At 47.8% G+C, this 22,527-nt stretch overlaps 4 protein-coding genes and 1 long non-coding RNA gene across 9 annotated transcripts; 4 read left to right on the top strand and 1 right to left on the bottom strand.

The window, feature by feature from the left end:
- The first annotated feature begins 1,356 nt into the window (after positions 1–1,356).
- On the top strand, positions 1,357–5,763 carry bgna (biglycan a). The gene is made up of 7 exons (XM_060054601.1): positions 1,357–1,606; positions 2,339–2,451; positions 3,664–3,877; positions 4,186–4,296; positions 4,460–4,553; positions 4,892–5,030; positions 5,194–5,763. The coding sequence occupies exons 1-7, from the start codon at positions 1,366–1,368 to the stop codon at positions 5,389–5,391; spliced, it is 1,110 nt and encodes a 369-aa protein (XP_059910584.1). The 5' UTR covers positions 1,357–1,365; the 3' UTR covers positions 5,392–5,763.
- Positions 5,764–7,649: 1,886 nt separating this feature from the next.
- LOC132459842 (phospholipase A and acyltransferase 4-like) lies at positions 7,650–10,468 on the top strand. 3 transcript variants are annotated; one of them, XM_060054666.1, is made up of 5 exons: positions 7,650–7,865; positions 8,049–8,172; positions 8,834–8,954; positions 9,541–9,839; positions 10,070–10,468. In XM_060054666.1, exons 2-5 carry the CDS (start codon positions 8,155–8,157, stop codon positions 10,169–10,171), a joined length of 540 nt encoding a protein of 179 aa, XP_059910649.1. In that variant the 5' UTR covers positions 7,650–7,865; positions 8,049–8,154; the 3' UTR covers positions 10,172–10,468. The 3 variants fall into 3 exon arrangements, with proteins under 3 accessions (XP_059910649.1, XP_059910639.1, XP_059910657.1); XM_060054674.1 differs by having other exon boundaries at positions 7,688–7,865; positions 8,052–8,172; XM_060054656.1 differs by having other exon boundaries at positions 7,681–8,172.
- Positions 10,469–10,825: 357 nt separating this feature from the next.
- Positions 10,826–17,716, top strand: dedd (death effector domain containing). Of its 2 annotated transcripts, none has more exons than XM_060054634.1 (5): positions 10,826–11,130; positions 11,949–12,570; positions 14,701–14,805; positions 15,388–15,525; positions 15,927–17,716. In XM_060054634.1, the coding sequence occupies exons 2-5, from the start codon at positions 12,024–12,026 to the stop codon at positions 16,316–16,318; spliced, it is 1,182 nt and encodes a 393-aa protein (XP_059910617.1). In that variant the 5' UTR covers positions 10,826–11,130; positions 11,949–12,023; the 3' UTR covers positions 16,319–17,716. The 2 variants fall into 2 exon arrangements, with proteins under 2 accessions (XP_059910617.1, XP_059910626.1); XM_060054643.1 differs by lacking the exon at positions 10,826–11,130 and adding an exon at positions 11,137–11,349.
- Positions 12,579–13,743, top strand: LOC132459854 (uncharacterized). Its single transcript, XR_009526309.1, has 2 exons — positions 12,579–13,033; positions 13,142–13,743. It is a non-coding gene; the product is annotated as an uncharacterized LOC132459854 (long non-coding RNA).
- A 1,230-nt stretch (positions 17,717–18,946) lies between the features above and the next one.
- Positions 18,947–22,299, bottom strand: ugt5e1 (UDP glucuronosyltransferase 5 family, polypeptide E1). 2 transcript variants are annotated; one of them, XM_060054620.1, is made up of 2 exons: positions 22,193–22,299; positions 18,947–20,736 (listed from the first exon to the last, which is right to left on the bottom strand). In XM_060054620.1, exon 2 carries the CDS (start codon positions 20,728–20,730, stop codon positions 19,120–19,122), a length of 1,611 nt encoding a protein of 536 aa, XP_059910603.1. In that variant the 5' UTR covers positions 20,731–20,736; positions 22,193–22,299; the 3' UTR covers positions 18,947–19,119. The 2 variants fall into 2 exon arrangements, with proteins under 2 accessions (XP_059910603.1, XP_059910596.1); XM_060054613.1 differs by lacking the exon at positions 22,193–22,299 and adding an exon at positions 21,337–21,748 and having other exon boundaries at positions 19,114–20,736.
- Between the last annotated feature and the right edge of the window lie 228 nt (positions 22,300–22,527).

The following is a 22,527-nucleotide window of genomic DNA, read 5'->3' on the forward strand; positions in this document are numbered from 1 at the left end:
TGTGGTTCAGGGTGTGGGAGGCTCCCCTTGGGACCCAGGCCCCTACCGTCTCCGGCTGCTGTGGTTCAGGGTGTGGGAGGCTCCCCTTGGGAACCAGGCCTCTACCGCATGCCGTGCTCCCTGGAGCGCGGCCAGACAGCCCGGCCCGCTGGGAAGCCCATTGTTTGGTTCAATATATATCTATATATATAAAGAACGCCGCCGAGAAATGCTTTTTGGGTTTTCGGTTTACTGCAAGTTCTGTGAGTTTTATCAAAACTAGGAGCAAAAAGGTAGAAACTGATCAAATCCTTATTGGTTGTGCATCCCACCAATCATGTCCTATTTAATGCTGTCTGCAAAAATACATGTTTTAGGACTTTTGTGACTCCAAAGGTTTGAGAGTAAACGTCCCCATCTTCCTGCCACCGCAGCTCCTCCAGGCTCCGTCATTTCACAGCGGTGGACTTCTGACCACGTAATAGAAGGGGGAGGAAGACGAAATGTGAACTAAAACAAGGCTCGGTCATGCAGGATATATCATTTCACGAGTCTTCATGTGTGTAACTGTATACAGGTCTTCTCAGATGAACCAGTGCATTACCAGTGTTTGTGAATGGGCCTCTGGGATAACACTTAGCTTTGGTGCGGAGTCCTGAAGTTAAAATACGTATCTCAAAGGTGGCATGGGCCTCCTTGGCTTCCATGAGTCCTACCTGCTCCTTAACAACTTGTATGTCTTAGAAAAAAGCGGAAAGACCCTCTTGATAAAAGTGTCTGCTATATAGTAGAGGGTTAGGGTTAGGGTTAGTTAATAGGGTTAAAGTGTCTGCTATATAGTAGAGGGTTAGGGTTAGTTAATAGGGTTAAAGTGTCTGCTATATAGTAGAGGGTTAGGGTTAGTTAATAGGGTTAAAGTGTCTGCTATATAGTAGAGGGTTAGGGTTAGTTAATAGGGTTAAAGTGTCTGCTGTATAGTAGAGGGTTAGGGTTAGTTAATAGGGTTAAAGTGTCTGCTATATAGTAGAGGGTTAGGGTTAGTTAATAGGGTTAAAGTGTCTGCTGTATAGTAGAGGGTTAGGGTTAGTTAATAGGGTTAAAGTGTCTGCTATATAGTAGAGGGTTAGGGTTAGTTAATAGGGTTAAAGTGTCTGCTATATAGTAGAGGGTTAGGGTTAGGGTTAGTTAATAGGGTTAGTTAAGGGTTAGGGTTAGTTAATAGGGTTAGTTAAGGGTTAGGGTTAGTTAATAGGGTTTAAGTTATAGACTGCATTGCAGATGCCGAGCTTTGTCTTAAGAAATGTCTTCCTTTTGTTGCTGTGTTATGAATCTGCTGCATGATGCCTTTAAGGTGATTCCTCTTCTCCTCTTCCATGTGATGAAGCCATGCATCTCTGTATGATGATCCTCCTCCTGGGGGGCCTAGCAGCCACCTCCCAGGCCTCCCCCTTCAGCCCGAGGGGACTCTCGCCGCTGGGCAAGACGGTGGACGTCCGGAGCTTGATGTTGTTGATGATGAACGACCAGGAGGACGGCTCCGGCTTCGTGGACTTTGAGATGCCAGCGTTCCCCAGCTGCCCGTTTGGGTGCCAGTGCAACAGGAAGGTGGTCCAGTGCTCCGACCTCGGTGAGCGGCCCCCACAGCCGGACGGACGCCATGTTGGGTGTATAGGAGCTATACCTTATTCCCCCGTAGGGGATGCAGGGCATTAGGCAGATGAGCTGACTATCGAACCTGTGGCATATCATCCACACTGCATACTTCTTGAGTTGAGTTTTAATACAACACAGAAAAAGAAAAGATAAGATATCTGTTGTAATCAGTGAGTGCCCTCCGCATGGCTTGACTCACAAGGCCAGAATCCAGTACGTTGCATTCAGGGTAGCTAAAGTACATCTTCCCCGTGTGCAACGTGGAGCCGTGGCTGTAGTTCTGCAGTAAATGACATATACTTACACACAACAACCAAGTGAAAGCAATGCTCACTTTAACCCTGAACCACACAGCGTGGCCTCTCTGTGATTATCCAATCACAGAGAGGCCTCTCTGTGATTGTCCAATCACAGTGGGGTTACAGATGGCGCACGCTGACTCACAACGGTTGCAAAGAGGAATTTCTTTTATGAGGAGTAATTGCTGATCTATGGAGAAATGTCCCGTTTGTGAGAAAATGTTTGTAGTATGTCTGCTTACCGGAGTCATCTCTACTAGCAAGCTGTCTTTGTTGTTTAAACTGTTTGAAAAGTTGTCTTATCGTGGTTTTGATTTTTCTGTTTTTGTTGAGTGTGATCACGAGCTGAAGAAACATGTCTGTGTGGCTGCTTATGGACAATAACCTTTTGAAACGTTCCCCAACAGGTTTACCTAGCGTTCCATATGACATTCCTGCTGATACAAGACTGTTGGACCTCCAGGGAAACTTCATCACAGAGATCAGAGAAAATGACTTCAAGGGTCTCAATGATCTTTACGTAAGCCAAATCCTGTAGCTCAATGGTATTGCCTCCTTCATTCAGCACCTCTCTATATGCTAGTTTGTAACTGGTTTCTGAACTAATGTAAGTTGCTTTGGATAAGAGTGTCTGCTAAATGCTACATTGTAGAAAATAAAGTAGGAAGACAACTTCAAATCCGCTAATTTCAGTCTAAAATAAACCGTTTATATTGCTCTTTAAGGGGAGCAGTACTGCCCTGATTCTGGAGGGATTATGATGTCAGCCAATCAGATACTGCGACTGCAATAACTGCTGTATGATCACAGGGCGTGCTGTTGCTGAGGTTTAAATTTGGTATTAACTCTTAAAGAAGGCAACACTGCCTTGTTTCTGGGTTTAGGATGGAGATAATCAGCCTGTTGTGTTCTGACTGGTCTGGTTCTGGTTCTGACTGGTCTGGTTCTGGTTCAGACTGGTCTGGTCCTGGTTCTGACTGGTCTGGTTCTGGTTCTGACAGGCTCTGGTTCTGACTGGTCTGGTTCTGACTGGTCTGGTCCTGGTTCTGAATGGTCTGGTTCTGACTGGTCCTGGTTCTGACTGGTCTGGTTCTGACTGGTCTGGTCCTGGTTCTGACTGGTCTGGTTCTGGTTCTGACTGGTCTGGTTCTGACAGACTCTGGTTCTGACTGCTCTGGTTCTGACTGGTCTGGTTCTGACAGGCTCTGGTTCTGACTGGTCTGGTTCTGACAGGCTCTGGTTCTGACTGGTCTGGTTCTGACTGGTCTGGTCCTGGTTCTGAATGGTCTGGTTCTGACTGGTCCTGGTTCTGACTGGTCTGGTTCTGACTGGTCTGGTCCTGGTTCTGACTGGTCTGGTTCTGGTTCTGACTGGTCTGGTTCTGACAGGCTCTGGTTCTGACTGGTCTGGTTCTGACTGGTCTGGTTCTGACAGGCTCTGGTTCTGACTGGTCTGGTTCTGACAGGCTCTGGTACTGACTGGTCTGGTTCTGGTTCTGACTGGTCTGTTTCTGACCGGCTCTGGTCCTGGTTCTGACTGGTCTGGTTCTGGTTCTGACAGGCTCTGGTCCTGGTTCTGACTGGTCTGGTTCTGGTTCTGACAGGCTCTGGTTCTGGTTCTGACAGGCTCTGGTTCAGGTTCTGACTGGTCTGGTTCAGGTTCTGACTGGTCTGGTTCTGGTTCTGACAGGCTCTGGTTCTGGTTCTGACTGGTCTGGTTCTGGTTCTGACAGGCTCTGGTCCTGGTGAACAACCTCATCTCCAAGGTGCATCCGCGGGCCTTCCTTCCCCTGGTGGGCCTGCAGAAGCTCTACCTGTCCCACAACCGGCTGACCACAGTGCCCAGGAACCTCCCCTCCTCATTGGTGGAGCTCCGTATCCACGACAACAACATTAAGAAGATAGAATCCAGAACATTCGCCGGCCTTCACAAAATGAACTGTATTGGTAAACATTTTGCAGTGTATTTCATTGAAGTGAAGGATTTTTTTATGTTATTATATAGAAATGGGCCAACATGATGTGGACCATGTTGGCTTAAATCATTCCGCCAGAATATAATTCTGTGAATGGATTATCCCTTGGCCTACATTAAAATCCAACATTCAGTATTATCACTGAGGATGTTATTATTGGAGGACCTTTTCATTTTGAAGGTACAAAAATTGTAAAGGTAACATCTTTAATATATAGCTATTGCAAGATAAATATCATACAAATAATTCCCATTAAAATGTGTTTGAATATGATGGCAGAACTGGGTGGTAACCCCATCAGGAACAGTGGCCTGGAGGCCGGAGCCTTCGACGGCCTGAATCTGAACTTCTTGAGGATTTCAGAAGCTAAACTCACCGCTATTCCCAAAGGTAAAGACAGAACTTAAAACGATCACGATGATGATAAAAGGATGATTTACATTTTCTATGTAAATTTGGGGGAGACTCGCAAAATGGTTGATGGTTGTTATTTGGAGTTACTTCAAAATAATTGTTCCCAAGTCAGTCTTTGTTTTTCTGCGCCCGTCACAAGACCTCCCCGACAGTCTTCGTGAGTTACACCTGGACCACAATCAGATCCACACCATCGGGCAGGAAGACCTCACGCATTATGGCGAACTGTACAGGTAAAAGATCTCTGCAAACATTATTCTAGCAAAATACAATTGTTTGAAATTATGAGTTATAATGACTTGTTGTTGCCTTCCCCTAAAATGTCACACATTTTGTGAATAGTATTCACTATTCAAATTACAAGACAATAAAATTATACAAATTTTAAAAATATCACTTTGTTTACCCAATAAGAGCAGTGAAATCCATTCATATCCGACTACTAAACCTGATCAGCTATTTTCTTTTTCTTTCTTCATGGCCAAACGGCCCAGGTTCTTTGGGTGTTTCTTACTCTTCAGGGAGTGTTGGAGCACACTCCTCTTCACCTATCATGTGTGTTCTCTGACAGGCTGGGCCTGGGCCACAACAGGCTTCGTCGTATCGAGTATGGGGGGCTGTACTACGTCCAGAGCCTGAGGGAGCTCCACCTCCACCACAACCTGCTCTCCTCCGTCCCCGCGGGGCTCCCAGAGATGAAGCACCTGCAGGTACCTCAGCCAAGTCCCTGCCAGTCCCGATGTTCGAAGCACGCACTCCTTAGAATTACTTTTTTAAATACTATTTAAAATCCAGGACCACTCTGAAACGATGTCATTCCTGTTATCCTGTGAGTGACAACGTGTTGTGGTCATCATGTCCCTCTTCCTTCAGGTGGTGTACCTGCACTCCAACAACATCAGCAAGGTGGAGGTGGATGCCTTCTGCCCTTCCTCCTTCAGTGTGAAGAAGACCTTCTACAACAGCATCAGTCTCTATGACAACCCAGTGCGCTACTGGGAGGTGCAGCCTGCCACGTTCCGCTGCGTCAGCGACAGACTGGCCGTGCAGCTCGGCAACTACAAGAAGTAGCTTCCTGCTGAGGGGGAAGTGGGCGGAGTCAGCGGAGAGCAGGGCGTGGAGCAGATGGACGTCACCACGCACCACCTTATATTATCCTCAATACATTACCTTACATTACAACATGGCAAGTCATTATTTTACAATAGATTTAATTGCTTTACAATACTTAAAGTTTAATGGCAATTATTTACAATGTACGGTGCTTGCATTACAATACAACACATGTCATCCTGCCAAAAAAGACATTACAACACTTTTCTTTGGGGTTCAGCATATGTCTTGCTGATGCCAACTCTAGCTTTGTGTATTTTATTCTACATTTATTTTACAATTGATTGCCAACCAGAGACTAAATAAACTTCTTATTTTCGTGTCTTTGAAGCTGGTTGGCCATATGACAGTTTCCCGTTTCTTTACACAGTCCTTTGTGTTCTAATTGAACACTGCCAGATCCTTTGAGCTGCACTGGTTGGGTAGTAGGAGGCAGAGAAGGCAGTGCTGCATTGTATGGTCCTCTTCCCCACATTCAAATGTGGTTTGGCCAGCTTCAGAGCCCCCTCTGACAATGGCAGCGTCGGATGGCCCTGTTCCTGTTCTACCCGTGTCAATGGGGGGGGGGGGGGGGTCGTCCCCAAGCCTTTTCGTCCATAGTTGGACTCTGGTTTCTTCCCGTGATACTATTAGGGGCTGGACATGGCTGGGGATGCTTCTCCTGGACTTCAGCCGTTTGGCCGGGGGTCCGTCCGTAGAGGAGGTGGCACTCATCACCGGGGGCCTTGGTGATCACCGTGGGCCTTGGTCATCACCGGGGGGGGGCCGTGGTCATCACCGGGGGCCGTGGTGATCACAGGGGGCCGTGGTCATCACCGGGGGGGGGCCGTGGTCATCACCGGGGGCCTTGGTGATCACCGGGGGCCGTGGTCATCACCGGGGGCCGTGGTCATCACCGGGGGCCGTGGTGATCACCGGGGGCCGTGGTGATCACCGGGGGGGGGCCGTGGTCATCACCAGGGGCCGTGGTGATCACAGGGGGCCGTGGTCATCACCGGGGGCCGTGGTCATCACCGGGGGGGGGCCGTGGTCATCACCGGGGGGGGGGCCGTGGTGATCACCGGGAGGGGGCCGTGGTCATCACCGGGGGGGGGGGGCCGTGGTCATCACCGGGGGCCGTGGTCATCACCGGGGGGGGGCCGTGGTCATCACCGGGGGGGGGGTCGTGGACATCACCGTGGGCCGTGGTCATCACCGGGGGGGGGGCCGTGGTGATCACCGGGGGGGGGGCCGTGGTCATCACCGGGGGCCTTGGTGATCACCGGGGGGGGCCGTGGTGATCACCGGGGGGGGGCCGTGGTCCTCTCTACTTGGCTGGCGACGTCCCGTCTCACATCAGCTGGGTCAAAGCCAGCGAGAAGGTGCAGGCAGTTTATGTTGGTGGGCTTCCAGCAGCCAGTGATTGAGCGGCAGGTGTTATTCAACGCTGGGTCTACTAAATAAACTAAAACTCTATGAAACAAGCACGATTGTCTCTACGATTTTAAATGGTCATAATATCCCTGTAATCAAGAAACAGCGTTGCCCTAACTCATTAAATTAATAATGAGTGTGGTCGCAAAGAAAGCCACACTATTTTTTATCATGTTTATTTTTATTATTATAGTTCTTCCGCCTAATTTTCGGTAATTATCTACTACAGTTTTAGATGTCTCAAAGCCAAACCACAGATATTTTAAATATTTTTTTAAAATATTTTTTTTACCTTATTATCTAATATGGAAAGTGAATGGGGCAAAAACGCTTAAATCATACACTCCAAACCTGAACACATTGGAGTAAATATGATTATCTAGACCGGTAAAGAAGAAAATGGTACGGCTGTTACCACAGTGGTATGGCAAGCCGAGTGTGCCACAATTCGACTTCAATTAAACGCGTTCTGAAACGCCAGCACAGAACGCGTTTTGGTTTTCCAGAACGCGTTCCGGCGTTTCAGCGCGCGCGCCCAGAACGCGTTCCGGCGTTTCAGCGCGCGCGCTCAGAACGCATATTAACAGCACGCGTGCTGTTAATATGCTAATGCGCTCCTCCCCTCAATTTTCTCAGCCAATAGATTTGAGCCGTTTTCACCTGATCATATGCTAGGGCAAACACACAGACAACATCAGTCGAGACCAGAGCTCTTCTTTCGCGAATCTTTTCTGTTGTGTCGTTCTTAAAGTCGAAAGATGTTAAGATGTTTCAAATTAGGTGGTTAATGTGGACCTTAATTGGCGCGCAGATGATGGACACGCCCCTTAACTAATGGGGATCGTTTTGTGTGGATTACTGTGGACTTCTGTGGGCATTGTGGACATTGTCCATCTAACTGTTGCAGTCAATGGGGGGAAAAACACAAACTATAACCATTCCAACGGTGAACAACTCCGAGTTCTCAAAGTTGGTACCGATAGGCCTATAGAAACCGCTCGAATGCAGGTCTCAAAAGAGTAAGTACCTCTTTGGCGCCAGGGGGGGCTATCTCACGCATCAAACAAACGCGATCACGGAGCCGCTTTGAAGCTGACTTGTGATTGATTAAATTGCTAGCATTAGGATGTTAGCATGCTCAGGGAATATTGCTCATAGAATGAGTAAGCTCATGCAACCACACGCATTTTTTCTTACCTCAGTAGAAAACTAGTTTGGTCGCGGAAACTCGTTTGGTAAGGGACCCGCCCTTTATAGAAGATTACCATAAGAGTTGGCAAAAACAAGCACTTGACAGAAGAGTCTACAATGGACCATCAGTCGCAGGTAAGAATCTAACTTTACAAGACACCTGTTTGATCATTACCTGCACCAACCATTGAGTGTGACAGATCTACTTGATGGGCTAGATTAGTCTATGTTAAATTAGATTAATTTACATTTGTCTCATTAAGTTGCATATGGGAAGTTAAATTGTAGTTAACAATCAATTTGAACAGAGGACAAAGTAAGGTAAATTTAGTAAAATGCCAATGGGTTCATAACCAAATGATAGGCCTAAAATGATAGGCGATTCAGATTGAGTAATTAGTATGAACTTCGTGGATGGCATGGACAAATATAGATTGATGCAAAACACCTCGGTAAATCGCTTCAAATCTATTTTTATCTCTTGGTAAAATCCAATTGCTCGGATCTATCTCAGTTGTAACGATTGGCACTCTCTAAAATGAGACTGCAATTAAATGAAATTTCTTCTTATTGGTGTTCAAAAATCTTTAGGACTACCATTAAAATACAAGTAGCCTACAACTATTGAAGGAGAGTGAAACGCATTCTATGAGTGTCAAGCATGGGCTGCGGTATGCAGCTGAACCTGCTGGAGAGTGGATAGGCGCGGTGCAGGGTGGAGCTTTGAGGGATATCGGTTGCTTTTTATTGTTTACATCCATTAGTTACACACATTTGTTTTTCTTTATGAACACAGATCGAAGAGATTGTGTCCACAGCCCATTTTGGAGATTTGATAGAATTTGTATATCCCATTGGATATTCACACTGGGGAGTTTATGTTGAAGACGGATTTGTCATTCATTTCGCTGTCGCAGGTGAGAATTGCTTACAGTAGGTAACGAAATACTGATAAACTGTAATTAATGACGTAGTACAATTTACTTATCTGGTGTTTTTGAACAATGACTTTCTCCCATTTAGATGTGCAGGCGTGAATAGAAAGACATAACATTGTTTGAGTTTGCTGCCATCTGCTGGTTGAAATCCATCGATGATCGTGTAGCGCCATTATCCATTGTTGCCACTGTAAATTGGTCAATTTGTATTCAGTTTTTAGTTGTATTTATATTCCTTACAGTTTAGTTATTTGTAACTTCTGTAATATCAACCAGTCGGTTTTTCATAGCTGAATAATTAAACCCAAACATAAAAGTGCAACTGTTTTACCAGTTAGTCTTGGATCTCTACTCCTTCTTAAATGTGACATTATTTTAGTTTAAAACCGAAGCATCTTCACATATGCCGATAAATCAATATAGCCCTCCAAGCTTTGCTATTTATTTTAACCTTGGCATTTATTTATTGCATGTTTTTTATTCTTTCTATTGTTACCTGAGTTGTGTTCGTTCATTAGACCAAAGAAAACGTTCTATTGTTACCCGAGTTGTGTTCGTTCATTAGACCAAAGCCAACTGATGACCAAAGTCAGCGGCTATTTGCAAGCGGCCTTCCCCGTGTGCGGGGACCTGCTCCTGGGAGCAACGAAGATCCGCAGGGTACCGCTGGCCCAGGTGACGGTGCCGAAGGGAGCGCGCATCACCATCGGCAACAACGTCCACGCCGGCAAGCCGTCCTCCGTAAAGAAGATGAGAGAGCGCCTCGACGTGCTGCTGGACAAACAGTTTGGTTACGATCTGTTCACCTTCAACTGTGAACACTTCGCCACCTATGTGCGCTATGGACAGGCTGTGTGTAACCAGGTAGGCATACTAGCGATTCTGTTATGGAATTCATTAAGTATAGACAAAATCTTAATTTTTCAAGATTTCAGAATTTCAATTTCTAAATTTGTTTATTTGTATATTTTGATCATTATAATAAAATATATAATAGACACCATCTACATGGTATGTAGACTACTTTTGTCTATACCTGTTCAACATCTTGTGTTATTCTTTCTACTTTATTATTTATTTATGTTCCCGGACAGCTTCCTGGACGTGCCAAGGACAAAGAGTGTGAGGTAGCAACGGAAAAATTTGATGACATCGTCATGTCCGCCGATATTTCGCGAGAACTATTCAAATTCTAACTGTCGAATAACGAAACAAACGGAATAACATCTGCATTTGAATTCGAAGAAAACAATCAACATTCCGAAGGACTACAGACACAATGTTATAAAGATTAAAGCAGTATAATATTCTAATTTGGGTAAATGTGTAGCTTTCCAGAATAGGATGAAGTTATTCAGATGGACTTTTTTATTTTGCATTCATCAAGTAACAGGACAACCACAATTAATCGTTCACTTTCAACTTGGGCCTACTTGAAAATCAAAACGTGACATTTGTAATAAATTATTTGCCAATAAATACTTCCCAAAATATGTGTTTTTAGCTTTTTCTTGCAGTAGGACTCAGTCTACGGAGAGATTAATCCTATGTTACGAATTATCATCCAAGACAATTTAGTGTAACGTTAGTGTCGGGACATAGCCAAACCATGTTTATTTCGTTCTTTAAAGCAGTTAATGGCTGGGGTTTGGGTTCGATGCGCGGTGGTGATAGTCGAAATCCCAACCAAGTAGCCTACACCGGGGGAATATGACCCGGCGTGGCTCTGACTGCCTGTCTCCTGCGAGGCGTTTTCAGTCCCTGGCCAGAGAGCTGACTCTCGACAATCTGCAGGTGACCACTGACCAAATGCCACGGCAAGTGAACAACCAGGATCTGTCTTAGACAGACGTTTCTTCATTTCAAAGTCGCATTGATTTTGAATTGATAGAAAATATATCTTTACGTTGCCCTCTGTCGGTTAAACGCCGAACATCTTCCGGATATGGACTGCATCATGACCCTGGAAGTTCTTTCATTTTAGCTGAATAACGAAAATGGGCATGTTACTCCCGACCCCCGTATCATGAACCACATCCCCGTTAAACAGGACCATTCTTCTAGGACGGGGACAGCTTTGCGACACGGGACCGCAACAGAGCTCCTCCGATGTCTGGTTCCCTGAGCCGTTTTGGAGAGTAGACGGAGACCCGAGGTAACGAGGACACGGAGCAGCTTCTCTTCCGAATGGTCTTAGCTCTCGGCTAGCGGAGGCTAACGGAGCCACAACAAACCATCACGCAGCCCACAGGAATCCGACGATAGTGTAGTCGCAGTATCCTCCAGGAAAGCCGGACAGGGGTATTTGTAAAGGGACCCTCACCAAATCACATTTTCGGCGACTGTTACGTCCACCAAGCGACGAGCGTTACTGGTAACCCGTCTCTCATTAGTGGTAACTCGTCTCGTTACTGGTAACCCATCTCTCGGTGTGTCTCTGATGCTAGCTTTTAGCTAGTGATGGTAGCCGTGAGCGTTAGCTGTGTATACTGGCTAGCTTTGTGTACGCAGCATTGCTCATTATTCTCACTGTGTCATGTGAATGTCAGTGCTAATGCCAGGTGCTGTGGGCTTTGTGGGATAACGCCGTAAGAGTCGAAGATCCGGGTTTCTAATGGAAAACCTAAACCAAATGTCAGATATGCGTCTCATTTGACCTGCTTTTGCTGCTACTGCTGTTAATGTGTGTTAATCGCTGTGTTTAATGAATTAATGGTTAACAGCTATACAAATGCAGGCTAGTCATAGATTTCCGTGTCGTATTTGTATCACGTTACTTACTGAAACACGTTTAGGAACATTTGTGTGTAACAAAACTAGTATCAGCAGTTATGTTCACCAAGTGCAAACAATGCCTGACTATTTTATCGCGAGTGTATGAATAAAAAATAGGTCTCTTATGGTACTACATGACAAGTGCAATTGATGTATCCATCTGTTCAGCCTCTTCTTATGTATTTTTCTGGCACGCAGTGGCGCTTTTGCAGGAGTGGACCGGTCCGCTAGCGACAGGGGCTCCAGCGTCCCTCGCCTTCAGCTCCCCCTGCGATGACATCACAGCAGCCTCCCCTCCCCAACGCCAACGCCAACGTCAGCGCTGCCCCCATCGCCCCGCACAGCTCCAACGCCCCCAACCTCCACCACGCCCTCCCCCTGGACTCCAGCCCCGCCCCCCAGCCCCTCCCTCAGCGGCCGCCGACGGACAGACGCACGGGCTCCGACAGACTCGCCCCCCCCGCCCCCTCCTGCTCGCACACTGGTTCCGCCTCTTCGCGGCGGCCGGCGGCTGGCACCTTGGAGCCGTGGCCGGAGGAGGCTGCGGACGGCTCCTACGGGCTGTACTCGCTGCACCGCATGTTCGACATCGTGGGCGCGCAGCTCACGCACCGCGACGTGCGCGTGCTGAGCTTCCTGTTCGTGGACGTCATCGACGAGTACGAGCGCGGCGGCATCCGCAGCGGGCGGGACTTCCTGTTGGCCCTGGAGCGCCAGGGCCGCTGCGACGAGACCAACTTCCGGCACGTTCTGCAGCTGCTGCGGATCATCACACGGCACGACCTGCTGCCGTACGTCACGCTACGCAAGAGGCAGGCCGGTGAGTGACCCCTGAACCCTGCCTGGGACCCCTGAACCCTGACTGGGACCCCTGAACCCTGCCTGGGACCCCTGAACCCTGCCTGTGACCCCTGAACCCTGCCTGTGACCCCTGAACCCTGCCTGTGACCCCGAACCCTGACTGTGACCCCTGAACCCTGCCTGTGACCCCTGAACCCTGCCTGTGACCCCTGAACCCTGCCTGTGACCCCTGAACCCTGCCTGTGACCCCTGAACCCTGCCTGTGACCCCTGAACCCTGACTGTGACCCCTGACAACTGACTGTGACCCAGTTAGTCTCAAGGTGCTCCAGTTAGTCTCAAGGTGCTCCAGTTAGTCTCAAGGTGCTCCAGTTAGTCTCAAGGTCCTCCAGTTAGTCTCAAGGTGCTCCAGTTAGTCTCAAGGGGCTCCAGTTAGTCTCAAGGTGCTCCAGTTAGTCTCAAGGTGCTCCAGTTAGTCTCAAGGTGCTCCAGTTACAGGCTCAAGGTGCTCCAGTTACAGTATCAAGGTGCTCCAGTTACAGTCTCAAGGTGCTCCAGTCAGTCTCAAGGTGCTCCAGTTACAGTCTCAAGGTGCTCCAGTTAGTCTCAAGGTGCTCCAGTTAGTCTCAAGGTGCTCCAGTTACAGGCTCAAGGTGCTCCAGTTACAGGCTCAAGGTGCTCCAGTTACAGGCTCAAGGTGCTCCAGTTACAGTCTCAAGGGGCTTTGAGGCCATCCAATGACACCAGCCTCTCCCCTCTAAAGGGACAGAGACATCAGATTGTGGTAGATGCTGAATGGGCAAACAGTGGTGGTAAAAGCTGACGCAAACTAGAAATAATGGTCATTTATTATTGCAAAACGCTTTTCTGTTGGATGCTTGGTCTCGTTTTGTATCAGGAGACGTCCCACCCATCATTGGATTCACGTAAAGACCAGATCAATAGCTACTCTCACTATAGCCAGATGAGTAATCTAGTCTGTAGCGCAGAACCGTAACTCTGACCTTCATAGGATAGAGAAGCAGCATCTAGGTATGCCTGTGAATGTCAAAATGGATTCCAACGATTGCAGGTTATATAATAGGGTGTACACTATTGTGGGTCACCCTGATTGTAACATGACGTCAAAGTATTTTATCATGCAAACTGTCAGATATGTAAACGTCATTCAGTGTTATGTACAAGTCTTTATATATTTAAACATGATTCCGTATTATTATAACCAAATAAAAATGACGCGCTGAAAGCAGGTAGTTAAGCAGCTATGCTGCTCACGTTTACACTTGCGTGCATGGCAGGGTTCAAAACATTACTGCCACAGTCCTGAGTAATCTAACAAAGGTGCACAAGGCATACAAAGGAGACCCCAACAGAAAATAGTTTTCAACTGCTCGGTACCGGCCCATATTAATTCCCAAGTTTTGAAAAGAAAACTTATTTGAAGCGAATAAGTGACACCAAATGTCCAGGCTGTTTTCAGCAGGACTTTGCTGCCACAGACAACCTTCCGGTGTCACTTGGTTATGATGGTGGGAACATCAATCAGGCTTTTTAACATGTGACATGGTCAAAAAGCTGTGAGGATTCATCCGAGACGCCCTAAAGTCTGGCACGGCATGTAGGAATCCTCGACCGATCTCACATTGTCAGACAACTTGTCAACTTCAACTTGTAAACTGATGCCAATGCTTCCAACTGCATGGTTGATCGTGTCTCAAACTCCGTCCCCTATCTCCCTGATCCCACGTGAACTTCAACGACGCTTGCATGTGAAAATGACAAAATATGTTATCAGATGTGCCTTTCGTTTAGACGGCGACAGCGTTTTAGGGGCTTAAAAACGCAAAAAAGTGAAACAACCCTCCAGAGTGAAAAACTTACCCTAGGTCAGGTAAACTGAATGGCTCAAGGCCAAACGTGTAATGTGCCTTGTCTCAAGGCCAAGATACGGGCACCTTTCACGCTGCAATGATCGGCTAATGTGACATGGCAACAAAGACCAAAATGATATGTAGTCGGATGCTGGCATAACGCCTTCCTGCTCCTGGATGACATGCATCTGAATCCACGCTCTGGATGAGGGCGCCTGCTGGAGGCCTCGAGGGTGGTGTGGACAGCCCTAACCAGCCTGCCTCCCCTTGTGTCCCCAGTGTGTCCGGACCCGGTGGATAAGTACCTGGAGGAGACCTCTGTGCGTTACGTCTCCCCTCGGGGCGCCGCCCAGGGACTGGGCCATATGCCGCACAGAAGTACAGGTGGGTGTGCGGTTGGCATGTGCATACAATCATGTATTCCTTATGGAGACATGCAGGTGTGATTCCCAAGAGACGACGTTTTCACTCCTTTCCCCAATGCTGTGGCGGTCTAGCAGAGGCTAGCTTAGCATTGGTGGGGCGGACTACCATGGGGGAGTCACGGAGCGTTCCGCTTGCATCAATCTAGCCTTCATATTTATTCATCAGACCAACACATTGTTCCTCTGAACAAAGACCACCTTCAGCATGTCCTTCAAGGAGTCCTGTCTTTGGTTGAATTATAGGGAAGCTGATGTGAATCTTCTGTTTACCATTTGTTATTGTTGGGAGAAGGTCAACCTACTTTTCTCAAAGTCTTCCTCTCAAAGTTCCGTTTTGTGTAACATCAATATTAACGAGTTCCACATTGCCACTTCGCAATGTAGACCTCGTTAATATTGATGTTGAGAAGACAACAAAGGTAGCCTTCGTAAAATCAATATGGCAACCATTAATATTGTGGTTCTGGAGTAACATTACTCCATAGCGTATCTCCATCATAAAGCCCAGAAACCTCATTCTCATGTCCCGCCCCTTCCTCAGGAACTCAGCCCGTGATTTGCTGCTCCCCGTCGGGGCGACAGGTGGGCACGCCCCAGACCAAGCCAGCCCCGCCCACTTCTAGCCGCAAGAGGAAGAGGAGCCACTCTACGGCCGAGTGCCGAGAGAAGCAGACCTGTGGTGAGCAGAGCCTTCCCCTAGAAAGCACCAGACACTAAGGACTACTAGTCTGTTTACCTAACCCTAACACTAAGGACTACTAGTCTGTTTACCTAACCCTAACACTAACCCTAACACTAAGGACTACTAGTCTGTTTACCCAACCCTAACACTAAGGACTACTAGTCTGTTTACATATAAGTTAATAAAGCAAGTTAGACTAACATAACCTTTTGAAGGTTCTAAGGACCTATTGCACCGTTTGAGATCCTAACCACCGAGCTATCTACATGGGGAGTTTTAAAGGGTTCAAGTCGTTAGGCCGAGGGGAGCGGGGCACGTAGTCCAGAGGTCGACCTAACCCAGAGGTCGACCTAGCCCTAGCCCTAGCCCTAGCCTAACCCGAGGCTGTCCTGTTGCAGATATCCGCCTGCGGGTACGCGCCGAGTACTGCCAGCACGAGTCTGCGCTGCAGGGCAACGTGTTCTCCAACAAGCAGGAGGCGCTGGAGCGGCAGTTCGAGCGCTTCAACCAGGCCAACACCATCCTGAAGTCCCGCGACCTCGGCTCCATCATCTGTGACATCAAGTTCTCGGAGCTCACCTACCTGGACGCCTTCTGGCGGGACTACATCAACGGCTCTCTGCTGGAGGCGCTGAAGGGCGTGTTCATCACGGACTCCCTCAAGCAGGCGGTGGGCCACGAGGCCATCAAGCTGCTGGTGAACGTGGACGAGGAGGACTACCAGGCCGGCCGCCGCAAGCTGCTGAGGAACCTGGTGGCCGGGGCGGGCGGGGCCGGGAAGGAGCCCTAGGCTGGAGGATGCTCGTCGCGGGACGCAGTAGTTTGGGTCGGGGTGTGGGTGAGCGGGGGGGACCTCTGCGAGTGCCCGCCCCCTGACCCACCCGGGGGGGCTCCAGACGTTGGGCGGTGGAGCTCGATGACGGGGGCTAGGGAGGAGAGCGAGGGACTCCTTATGGACGGCGCTGTTGTGTTTCCGCTGAGGTCAAAGGTCGAGCAGAGAACGCCACACAGGACGACAATGCCACTCGGGCGAACAGCGCATCCAGGTTGACATCGTTCCGTTACCGCGGCAACCAGGACGGCCGATATAGAAACTTCGGTGTTGGGATACAAATGAAGGAAAAGAAAGCAAGTGTACGCTCCGTATTTATCACTGAGAACGACGGCCCACCGGCGGCCCTTGCATACGGCGGCCGTCAGTGTCTACAAGTCACGTCTGGAGTAGTAGTACCTTCTTGTAAATACTACTGCCATCTTTTGTGGATCCTCTTCTTTGCGTTGTTGTATGAAGTGCAGTCAGGTTTGATTGGAGGTTTAATGTCTAGTCTGGAATGGAGTAGGCACTGCTTACCCGCTTATTCACATTGTTCTATTCCTGCCAAACGTGGAGCCGACTAGCACCACATTTTGTACTTGTTTTTTCTTTCCCGTCTGTGTAGAACTCATTAACTTTTAGCTGATTTTATGGTTAGCTAATTTTTCGACGTCATCTGACCTAACTACTTGGTATCTCCTCCTCCCCATTCCCCCCCAAATAATGTGCTCACAAGTGGCCAAAATGTCAAGTGTGTGTGTGTGTGTGTGTGTGTGTGTGTGTGTGTGTGTGTGTGTGTGTGTGTGTGTGTGTGTGTGTGTGTGTGTGTCACTCAATGAGACATAACAGATACATCGAAGGAATTCTTGCATTGAGGATTGAAAAAAGCATGGAGCTTCACTATCAGTTTGTATTTCATAGGCTTGCTTTGGACAACAGATTGATCACCTTAAATTGTAATATAACTCAAGCACGTAGCTACATTTTATTTTCAATCACAGAAATGCTGCCAACAAACTACTATCTTGATCCATCAGATGTAAGCTTTTCTCTCTTTCGATTTAAATATTTGTCCCCATTTAAATCTCGATTCGGAAATCCTGAAATTTGGACGCTAACAGATGTTTTTTGTAATACAGAACAACGTACAATAGTAAACCCCGGGTCCACCGGGGGCTCATAGTCCCAGTCTGACCAAACAGATCTGTCCTTTATACCACATTTACAAATGTTTAAGCTCGCCTCGATGCTAATGTACCAAAACAAAGATTTATTTTAATATTTTAGGAAGTGGATTTTCATTTAATGCAATGACAGTATTAGGGGGGTGTTCTGGTTTGGTATGTGTGCAGAATAAAACCATGTTGATCACCACCTGTTTGTCTCAGAGGTTTGACAACACTCGGCGTAACGATTGGAGCTCTGCTCTTCAATGACGGCGACACTCAACAGAGAAAGAAGGTTTTTGTGTTTGTTAACCAATGAGAATGGGCCAATACAGGCGTATGATTAATGCACAGATGGGGATTGGATGTGGTATAGTGATACTTGCCGATATCTACATTGATTTACTTGCAGATATAAAGGACCAAGCATTCAAATTAGACCATTCCTCCACAATCAGTCTTTTACAATGATCAAGTGGAATAAATTCATACCACATATTACTGTACACATATTTGCTGCATTAGCAAGCAAATTATATTCACAATCTGTGAATGATGAGTATGTTTCATGGGTGACATATTTAGAATGTAATGGATGCTCTGAGTGTTGGTTTACCAGTTGAGGGAGATTCTGTATTGATCTGCATCTCTTCCTGTTCTTGATTTAATCTTACTGTTCTTTGTTCACTGGGCTTTCTTCACCTGGCGGCCATCAGTCACATCCCAGCTAGAGTTTAGAACAAGACTGAACTAAGATGGCTGCTGGGTGAATTTGGCCCTTGGCTGCAGGTTGTGACATGTCCTCAATAACCATAGCATGTATGTGCCATCCACCTCCACTGGTTTTGGCTCTTATGTCTCCTAATATCTCCTTGTTTTTGCACCCATCTAAATGGTCATAATTTCTCAAACAAAATTAATCTTATTTTTTTTGTATGATATGGCTCGCTCATCATTATCTAATAAGTGAATTATCAGAAGACGCCTTAAGATTACAAGGCCATTGTTACTGTGAATTGTTTAGGCCAAGGTTGATGCTTTGGTTACGAACTAGTATCTATTATATAGGTGGCTTTATCTTCTGATTATGTCTTTTGTATAGTTTTACGCATCTTTCTTCTTTACACTTAACACTCGCATGCAAGATGTGCTGAGGTCCATAAGTCCTCCTGAGTGGCTAAGTGGATTTAAAAACAAGGATTTGGTCCGTGTTTTTAATTGGCCGCTGTTCCAATTGTTCTGTTCAGATGAAGGGTAGGGGGGGGGGGGGGGGGTACCACTCTAAAGTTACTGGCCAATTATGAACTGAAGGCATACAAAAAATAAATGTTTCCATTACTTTCAATTCCATGTAATATTAATTGAAAGCTCCCTCAACTGTGGAAAAACCCCTTGGTCTCCTTCAATAAGCCATGGAAGAGGTGCCCACTTCAACCTATGACATTCTCATTGTTTTCCTTCTATTTGTGTCTACCAAGAAACAGATATGTGCTAAAACGTGAATATTTACATGGTTATAGTTGACTGGTACATTTTGTCTGTACAAATCGATTTGTTAAAGATCAATAAAATAATGTATACTCAAACCTTGACGGCAGTAATTGATCAAGATTAACTCGGTTTTAATTTTCTTTTACCTGCGAGCAGTCTCAATAGAACTTTGCAACATGTAAAGAAGCCCGTCAGGAGAGCCCCCAGCACACACAGCAGGAACAACATGACGTCCAGGCTGTGGTACGAGTACCACGGCATCATATAGGACTCTGTGCGCAGGTGGGACGCGCCTTTATGCCTCATCACAAACTCTGACCAGAACACGGCCAGATCCAAGGGCTTGATGGGCTGGTCGTGGTGCAGGCCGGACATCTTCACCATGTTCCTCTTGTAGTTCTGCTTCTCATCCAAAAGTTCTCGCAGAGCCTCGGCGAAGGAGTCGGCGTCCAATCGGGTGACGTCCAGCACCTTGGCCACGCCCCTGGCCTCCAGGCGCACCATGTTGTCGAACTGGTCGAAGATGAGCGGCAGGCCCAGCATGGGCACCCCGTGGTAGATGGCCTCGTACACGCCGTTGGTGCCCCCGTGCGTGACGAAGGCCCTGGTCCGGGGGTGTCCGAGCAGGTCGTTCTGCGGGAGCCAGTCCACGATCAGCGTGTTGTTGCCCAGCGTGGAGGGCCTCGGCCCCAGGTGCCTCCACACCACCTTCTGGGGAAGGCGGGCGAAGGCAGCGGCCACCACCTCGGACGTCTCCGGGAGAAGGCTGCCGAGCAGGCTGCCCAGAGACATGATGACCACGCCGTAGTCCCCGGAGCTCTGGGCGAAGGCCTCCAGCTCCGCGCTCAAGGGGTTGGACGGCTTGCACTGGAACCCCCCGATGTAGACCACGTTGGGCATGGTCGGCCGGGGGAACTCAAACACGAAGTCCACCCTCATGAGCCACAGGTCGGCCCCCTGGATCAGGGAGTAGATGTTGGTGCTCGGATCCAGGAAGTCGTCGCACAAGCTGCGGTAGAGCGGCCTCACGGTGACGTGGTCGACGTACTGCGAGATGCCATAGTGCAAGGCGTTCTTCAGCTTGTCCACGAAGCTCATCCGGTCGGAGACCAGGGAGCCGAGAGTCGGCACGTAGGACAGAGGGGACGGCGCGATGGCGAAGTGACCTTCTCCGTTGGTGATCCAGCGCACGTTGAGCACCAGGGGGAGCCCCAGGTACCTCCCCACCACCACCCCTCCGGCGAAGCCCGGGTCGGTCAGCATCATGTCGAAGCGGGAGGCCTTCAGGCGGCCCACCAGCTCCTGGTCCTCCAGAACCCTGCGGGCCAGACGGGCGCTGGCCCGGTGGGCCCCGTCCAGCAGGGAGATGGCCTCCCGCTGGAGGGCGATGAAGGAGGTCAGGGAGCGCTGGTGGGTCCACAGCTCCAGGTTCCTCTTCAGGAAGGAGGCCATGTATTGGGGGTCCTCGAGGCTGCAGGCCGTGCTGACGGGCACCGTGATGGAGGTGTAGTGGGGGGCGTCCTCTGAGATGTACCAGCTGGAGGAGGAGCGCACCACACTGATGGCGTGGCCCCTCTCGTGCAGCTCCTTCAACAGGATGTTCATGTTCAGCCAGTGACTGCCATCCAGTGGATACACCAGGATATTACCGCCCCGCGTTGGGGGGAGGCTCCACAGCGCGGTGGCCAGCAGGAGCGGCAGAACGCCGGCAGTAGCGCCCCTCGGTGTCATGTTATTCTGTGGACGAAAGAAGTAGTTTAGAAAGATTATCGGCTTAAATAAGTGAAATGCATTTCAATGCATTGAATGACGAATGCATTGAATGACGACGGGAAACGACTTACATGTTGAATATTATAATTATTAAAAGACCTAACCTTTATGTTGTGATGCTGGAATCACAAACCTTGTTATGACCATCAGTCATCACATCTTGCATTTTGGTAAACAATGAAAAACAACAAAACAATGCCGGTAGACGCAACCTGCAAACATTGCTGCAGCAGAAACATTGTGTACAGTTGGTTAGCAGAGCCTGTTGATTATAGATCTACTGCGAGCGTGCGGAGAAGAATAATGGTCTAAGCAGGTAAACCCACTGGTCGTCTCAGTTGAACATGCATCAATGCAAACGGTAACCTAATATGCCGTCTTTGAATGTTCCCTATTGGATCATATGATATTAACATGGATCGACGAATCAAAAAGTGCTAACGTTTTCGTAAATGTTTGACACAATCATTCCGTCTACATTGTACTAAGGTGTTTGTAGAACGACACTCGTTCATCTATATTGTTGAAGCGAGCAGTGAGAACATGCATATATTGAGGATTTACCTTAGGGTTGGCTCATAAGACGTGATACTAGTTCAACTCGAGTTGGAGGAGCCACTTCTGTGCTCCAGTGCGTCGGTAATGGCCGTGAGTGGGACCCCTACGTCTGCCTCGGCTGTGGTTAGTTGGGTTCTCTGGACCCTTTTCTTCGAAAGTTGATGGAAAACTCCTGTGAACTTTGGCTTATATCTGACATAACGAAATAATCTACAACACGTGTTCCAATATAATACTGTCCTGACCTTGGAAATGCCGTAAACAAAGTGGTCTACTTTATTTGGTATGGGCTATAGGTTATGTCCATAATTGCTATACAGTAGTACTCTAGGCTACGTTATAGAGGCATTCCGGTTGCTTTACGATCTTAAATGGTGGAACGCTTGAATTCAAAAGAAACGAGGGGAAAATACGTGAATTAAAGCTCGAAAAAGTGATATACAGTATGGTATAGCAAGGTTGAAAAATAAAACTTGGATTTTCTATTCACATAATAAACCACAGTATAGGCTAATAGGCTATTAACCTATTCAAACTAGACATAGCTCTGTAGTTCTCAAAGTCTTGGTTGGTTGTTTCGACACACGGGCTCTACCTTTGAGTGACTTTGGACTTTTGACACATCTAATCACAATCCCAATATAAGGTACGCCATATCTTACATTCTACTATACCACAGGCGCAGGCGTGCATTGCCACACATTAGTAACTTGACATGTAGAATGTAGTAAGGAAGAGGTTGTCTCTTATGGCGCATGCTGTCATATTATCATTTATTCACTTCCATCGGTCTGGTGAAAAGAAAAGAGTGATTTACACTAGGTGCATTCAACCCAAAATGTGCATACAATTTATTAATTACCAAACTTCAAGTGCTGCATTCTGAGGGCCGAGGTGCAGTGTGAGCAGAGGATCCTTCAGTCCGTAGCGAAATGGGGGGGGGGGGGGGTGTATGCCATATCATCCCACTGCAGACACAAATGGGCGTTCTCGTGTGGTGGGTGTAATAGAATTGTATGATCACGTGTAAATGACGTAACCGATATACGTTGTTACGGAGCACGCATGCGCGGACGCTGACCGAAAGTAAAGACGTTGATTTAACTTGGACCGATGTGTGGACGTCTTTTATTATAAGTAACCGAATACTTTACAGTGGGGGTTCCCGTTTACGCAGACTGGAACGCCCCCTTCTTA

This window comes from Gadus macrocephalus, chromosome 1, assembly GCF_031168955.1.
Source record: "Gadus macrocephalus chromosome 1, ASM3116895v1".
In the NCBI taxonomy this organism is placed as follows: domain Eukaryota; kingdom Metazoa; phylum Chordata; class Actinopteri; order Gadiformes; family Gadidae; genus Gadus; species Gadus macrocephalus.

Excerpts from the sequence above, each read along its gene's own strand:
- ugt5e1 (XM_060054620.1), bottom strand. The coding sequence starts at position 20,730 with ATGACACCGAGGGGCGCTACTGCCGGCGTTCTGCCGCTCCTGCTGGCC.
- dedd (XM_060054634.1), top strand. The coding sequence starts at position 12,024 with ATGACATCACAGCAGCCTCCCCTCCCCAACGCCAACGCCAACGTCAGC. Across the intron at positions 12,571-14,700 it reads GCTACGCAAGAGGCAGGCCG|TGTGTCCGGACCCGGTGGAT; the intron begins GTGAGTGACCCC and ends TTGTGTCCCCAG. Across the intron at positions 15,526-15,926 it reads CCGAGAGAAGCAGACCTGTG|ATATCCGCCTGCGGGTACGC; the intron begins GTGAGCAGAGCC and ends GTCCTGTTGCAG.
- LOC132459842 (XM_060054666.1), top strand. Across the intron at positions 8,955-9,540 it reads CATTCATTTCGCTGTCGCAG|ACCAAAGCCAACTGATGACC; the intron begins GTGAGAATTGCT and ends TTCGTTCATTAG. Across the intron at positions 9,840-10,069 it reads GACAGGCTGTGTGTAACCAG|CTTCCTGGACGTGCCAAGGA; the intron begins GTAGGCATACTA and ends GTTCCCGGACAG.
- bgna (XM_060054601.1), top strand. The coding sequence starts at position 1,366 with ATGCATCTCTGTATGATGATCCTCCTCCTGGGGGGCCTAGCAGCCACC. Across the intron at positions 3,878-4,185 it reads TCACAAAATGAACTGTATTG|AACTGGGTGGTAACCCCATC; the intron begins GTAAACATTTTG and ends ATATGATGGCAG. Across the intron at positions 5,031-5,193 it reads CAGAGATGAAGCACCTGCAG|GTGGTGTACCTGCACTCCAA; the intron begins GTACCTCAGCCA and ends CTCTTCCTTCAG.